Genomic DNA, 6,081 nt, shown 5'->3' with positions numbered 1-6,081 from the left:
AAGGTCTGTTGCCTACTATTCTTCTCCTTCAGGTTATTTCTTTTCCTTTACCTCACTGTTTCCTTACCCTTGTCCTGGTTCCTCTTAATCATTTCTCACCTCTTCCTACATTATATATTGCAACAGCACAAAATCAGCAGCACCTACAGATACCCTGAAATATTCTGTATAGATCAAATGTCTATCACTGCTTACTAACGTGAGTGTAAATAAACATCTCACAACAAATAATATTCTGTATTAAGCTTTTCAACATAATTAGAATACTGAAGTTACTTTGTTTTTGGTTTTGCTTTTTCCTTTTTGTTTTGTTTGGTGTTTGTTTGTTTGTTTGTTTTTTAGACAGGGTCTCCCTGCAGCCCAATTTGACCTAGAACTCACTATGTAGACCAGGCTGGCCTCAGTCTCAGATCTCACAGCGATCCACCTGCCTCTGCCTCCTAAGCACTAAAATTAAAAGCTTGGGTACCAAGCCGAGCACTTCCTGTTTTTACTGATTCTTACTCGTCTCCTACTCCCACTCCCACCTCCTTGGAAAAATACATAGCTCTGACTAAAAGATGGCAAATGCCAGTTTAGAATGATTTTATAAAAAGTATTGGTCTGCTTTGACATATTCAATAGTCAACGATATATATCAAATGTTCTGATTTCTCCACATAACATTTCATAGATTTTTAGGCAAAAGGGAACTTTTCAGACATCAGTCAGCTATTAAAATGAATTTTAGTTTTATTGATCTCAGTAGATTTTGAAAACATGATCAGTGGCAATTATTAGCAAAAGGAACAGGATAAAAAATTATTAAAATGCTCCACTAAAAATAGTTTGAGTCCAAATAACACTTTTTTTTTTTCCTTCTCACCAAAATATCATTCCAGGAAGACCAACAACAACTTTATGTCATGGCAAATACACTAGAAGATGGCGACATGACACCTCAGTTGGCAGAGGTAATTAAAAGACTCTGGGGAGACCCAGGAATCCAAGCCTGCTTTGAAAGGGCATCTGAATACCAGCTCAATGACTCAGCAGCTTAGTAAGTAACTTTGCTTGAACAAGAATACAGATGAAACGCTTACAGATTTATAATTTATCACACTGTGCATTTGTAAACACACGTAGTGAAAGTAAATGGCTTTGCATTTTAGTATAGAAAAACTAAGAGGAAGAGGCAATTGAAAGAAAATGAAACAATTTGCCTTGGAAGATATATATGTTAAGCATAACTTAACATTAATGAAAACGAATTAACCATCATGCACAATCCTTAACATTAACACAGGCAGATGGTGTACACACTAACATTTAGGGAGATATCATATATCTAATGTTATGAAATCATCTCTTAGAATAATTTTATTAGTGACACCTGCGGTTTTTTTTGTTTTCTTTTTTCTTTTCTTTTCTTTTCTTTTCTTTTCTTTTCTTTTCTTTTCTTTTCTTTTCTTTTTGTCTGTTTTTGACACAGTATCTCCCTGTAGCTCTAGCTGGCCTGGAACTTGCTAGGTAGACCAGGCTGGCCTTGAACTCACAGAGATTCACCTGCCTCTGCCTCTATAGTGCTGAGATTAAAGGTGTGTGCCACCATGCCCTGCCTAGTGACACATGCTTTAACTCACTGGATTGATGAGCAATATATATAATTTTGAAAATCAATAGTCTGTTTCTAGACCTTTTGTTTATTGTGAGATCCAGTTGTAGTTAACCAGAGTTAATATTGTCTAGTAAGCATCTAAAAGCCATAACAAATTCAGGACTGTATAATGCTACTTACAATTTAATTACCAACATAATTCGCAAGTGGTTCTTATCTTTCCAGCCTGATGCTACAGATTTTTGAACAGTGATGACCTACGATGCAAAAGTTGTTGTTTCAAAGAAATAATATTTCAGTGGCTGTAGAGATAGCTCAGCAGTTATTAGCACTGGGTGCCCTTGCAGAAGACCTGGGTTTAATTCCCAGCACCCCCATGGCAGCTAACAGCCATCCATAGCTCCAGTTCCAGGGGATCCAATGCCTTCTACTAACCTCCATGAACGTTGTACAACACAGGTGCACTTACATACATACAGGCAATGCAGTCATATACATAAACTGAAAAAAAAATTAAAAAATTTTTAAAAATAAAAACATTTCATTGATAGTATGATTGTGCAGAGGAAAAAATATGAATTAGTAGCAGGAAGCAGTCTTCTATAATCCTCAATCATACATTGCTAACCTAAACTAAGTTCCATTGAGACCATTGTTTTTGGAAGACAGCATTTACGTCTATCTCTTGGACAAATGAAAGCTAGATGACATTCTATGACTACCTAAGCTTGATAACCACTTTCTCAAGGATCTCAGTGTCTACCACATTCTTATATTAAAAAGCATGCCAGTGTTATAAAGTATTGCTTACTCACATTAATCACTGAAAGTGAGACATTAACTAACACAATATTCCACCAAAATGTTGCTCAGTAAACTTCCGGAAGAAGGGATAGAAGGATAGGTATGTAGGTATGATCAAGACAGAATTATATATTTAATATTTTGTTTGAATTACATATTGATTAATTCTTATATTTCCAATATTATAAGAAATTAACTTGCAATTATATTGCCATTTTGCTTACCTCATTATTTGTCCTTTGAGAGCAGAAAACAATTTGCAACTCACATAATTAAAGCGCATAAATGAAATGACATTTTATTGAATTTTGTAGGTTATAGTTTTGGTTGAATACTTAATATCTTTTCCTAATAAATTCAGCTAGGAATATTTACTGGTCTTTAAGTTAAATACAATTAAAATCTATTTGCATTGATTTTGTGAGTCCTTCCTATATTGTAATAGTTTTTGACTACCTAGTTAATTTTGTACAGCAGTAAAATGTAGGAAAACTCATTTCTTCTCCATATCTTAGAAACACTTTATGTAATATAAATTTTAACTTTTTATCTCTTAAGTATTCTTAAAGACAAACTAAATAAAAGCCTGCTTTTAAAAAATTCAGAATGACCATGACTTTCTACCAAATATAAAAAGCAGATCTTTTTTCAAATATTGAGTTAAATTCCTATTGTACACTTAATTTTCAAATCTGATTGAGACTGTATTAAACATATATTTATTTATTTTTTATTATATAGAACATAGTCTCTAGCATTTTATTGTTTTAATTTTTTTCAGTGAAAGTAAGAAACTTGTAATTTTTTCAATCTAGAAATTCTCCCAGTTGAAGCTGCTAGAAGAGTAATGTCATACAGCAAGACTATCTCTGAAAGTGGTGGCACATGCCTACCATCACAGTACTTGGGATATGGAAGCAGAAGGGTAGAGTGAGCTAAATAATGAGACCCTCTCAGAAAAAAAAAAAAAAAAAAAAAAAAAAAAAAAAAAGTAATGTCAGCAGTGAGATACCAGTACTTACAAAGGAAAGAGGAAAGACTTAGTTAAGACTGCATGGTCTACTAATTCAGGCCATCTAGCGTGCTATTTAAATTCTGAATGCTTTAAGAATAAATGAAGATTTGTCAGGAAAAAGCATTATCTTATGATGAGTAGACATAAATGACAAAGTATTTTTAAGTGATTTGAGTCATCTGTATTTCAGGCCTCTGTTTTACATTCAAACAGCAGATTTGAACATCCAAATCCCATATTTGTTTATTAAAATAAGCACTTTAAATGAAAACTGGACAGTTTGCTAATGCTTATCCTTCACCTGAAATAATTTGCACATGCAAAAACTGCATTAAAATGTGTCTTAACTAAAGCGTTCACTAAAAGGAACTTAATTTCTATTTTGATAAATATATTTACCTATTTTTTGCTCAAGCATAAACAACTGACCTTATCACACATCTGACCGTCTCAAGAGGAAATTCACAGATTAGCTCAAGAAAAGGTTAATAAATTTTAAAACTAATAAAACCTGCCAATATTTTCTTTAATATTTTTTATCTTGAGTCATCACTCTTTTCAAAGAAAACATTATTTATTAGCATAAAACAATGGTTATAATTTTCATATTATAAAGTTTCTGAGATTTTATTTTCTTTTTGCCTTTGACCAAAATCTGAGTACATTTGCCCTTTCTTAGTTCTTTCAACTTAAAAGAAAATATTACTGTAAAATAAATTAGTTGAATTGCTACTGAATATATATTTAATGATAAAACAACATTTTAAAGTCAGTATTCTATATACTGAGGTATAAGAACTTAAACTTTCAGCAAATTTCAACTTACAGTTACTAACATTCAGTGGACTCTTCTCCTGAAATTCTGTCTCCATGAAAGCGTGTCAACCTTTGTCTTTCATTAAACTATATATGTAAGTTTGGTTCAATGTGATGTTCAAATCTGGCATGAAAATATCACTGTGCTATTACTATTTGTATTTAAATTTGTCACAGAAATTGCCATCTTAAGCTACTGAAAAAAACATTTAATTCATTTGCAGATATTACTTGGTTGCAAGTTCCTCTAACCTAACAGATTATGTAATACATAGTTTAATCTGGGTTATTCCTGCCCATCACTGCCCCTTAGATACTGTGAGCACTAAAAAAAAAAAAAAAAAAACAAAAAACAAAAACTAAAAGAAAAAACAAACAGTATTCAGTCTGATAATAACAGGAATCCTTCTGGAATGGAAAAACTCATCAGCATGCACTGCTGGAACAGGACGTGTGTACAGTGAGTGAGCTCTGCTTTTTCTCCCCCAAAGAATTGACTTCATGAGCTAGATATAATAAGAACCTGCAAGAAAGGCCTAGGAACTTTCACTGAGTCATGAGAATTTCATCATAGCTCTTAAAAGAAATGGCTGAGTTCTAAACTAAGCAACCCATGCAAAGATACCTAAACAACAAGAAAGTCATATATTATGATATTAAAATCAACCGCCCTCCGAAATGCTTAAGCGAATCATTAGTATTGAAGGAGGTTTTAGGAACTTGTAGCAATGGTCATTACAAACATTGATTATTCACACACACACACGCGTGCGCACACACACACAAATAAGGCAGCCTGCATGAAGAAATTTCCTTCCATGCTCCTATTTACATGCGAACGAGTTTGTTATATAGCCGTCACCCATCATAGGCTAATGCAATCATGGTGACTTCCTCAGAAGACATCTCTAGGAACTAGTTGTGGGCCACATGCTTTAGCAGAGGTTTCCCAGCTGCCACACTCCTGTCATTATAATGTACAGCGTTTGAACAACGCCAAGCTGGAGTTTGGTTGCCAGTGGACTCTAAAAATGTACTTTACTAAAATGCAGCACCTTCCAATGTAAAATAAAATATGTGAATATATGCCCTTTCTTTTTGTTTTTATTAGCTACCTTAATGATTTAGATAGAATAACAGCTCCTGGGTATGTGCCTAATGAGCAAGATGTTCTGCATTCCCGAGTGAAAACAACTGGAATCATTGAAACGCAGTTCTCCTTTAAAGATTTAAACTTCAGGTATGAACAAATACATCTTCTAAATGTGTACAGAAGCATGCATCTGGTCAATATTTCTTTGTGGAGAAATGCTATAACCCACAGTCAGGTGCAATGACTCTGGAACTTGCTGCCCTTCTTTCCCGCACTTCTCCCACCTAATGCTGAACCTAGTCCTTCCTACCAGGTTACAGGGATTGAGCAGGTGGTATCCAGAGTCCATTTCCTCATACTTAAATTTGACATTTTACTTTGGATTTTTTAAGGAAATACGTTTAAATATCATTTAAGCAACAGGTGTCAGGGATCCCTTTTCCCTTGCCCTCTTACTATTCCATTTGCTGAAACTTTTCCTTAAATCTGTTACCTTAACTTAAAATGCAAATATTTAAAAGTCAATTATTTAAACGTGATACTGTTTACAAGAATCACAAGGTGTGTTTTATCAGTGTGTTTTGGGTATGAAAATGAATCCTTATTATATTGCATTGGCAAAGCTGCCTGGAGATTGTACTGCCAAATTACCTTTTGTATATATTAAGAAATGGAAATCAATCATACAGTGTTAAACATTATCTCCTGATGTGAACAACTTTCACATATATGTATACACACACAAATTTTATATAT

At 33.6% G+C, this 6,081-nt stretch overlaps 1 protein-coding gene across 1 annotated transcript in view; it reads left to right on the top strand.

Moving 5' to 3' along the window:
- The window catches only part of Gnat3 (G protein subunit alpha transducin 3), a 52,651-nt gene that overhangs the window by 27,771 nt on the left and 18,799 nt on the right, over nt 1-6,081 (top strand). Inside the window, exons 4-5 of the mRNA XM_008828982.2 lie at nt 882-1,039; nt 5,344-5,472. Coding sequence (XP_008827204.1) covers nt 882-1,039; nt 5,344-5,472 — 287 coding nt within the window. The remainder of the gene's footprint in view (nt 1-881; nt 1,040-5,343; nt 5,473-6,081) is intronic.

Source organism: Nannospalax galili, unplaced genomic scaffold (assembly GCF_000622305.1).
Source record: "Nannospalax galili isolate Female #2095 unplaced genomic scaffold, S.galili_v1.0 scaffold973, whole genome shotgun sequence".
NCBI classification, from domain to species: Eukaryota; Metazoa; Chordata; class Mammalia; order Rodentia; family Spalacidae; genus Nannospalax; species Nannospalax galili.
The sequence above is the reverse complement of the archived record's forward strand: the minus strand, read 5'-3'. Positions and strand labels throughout refer to the sequence as shown.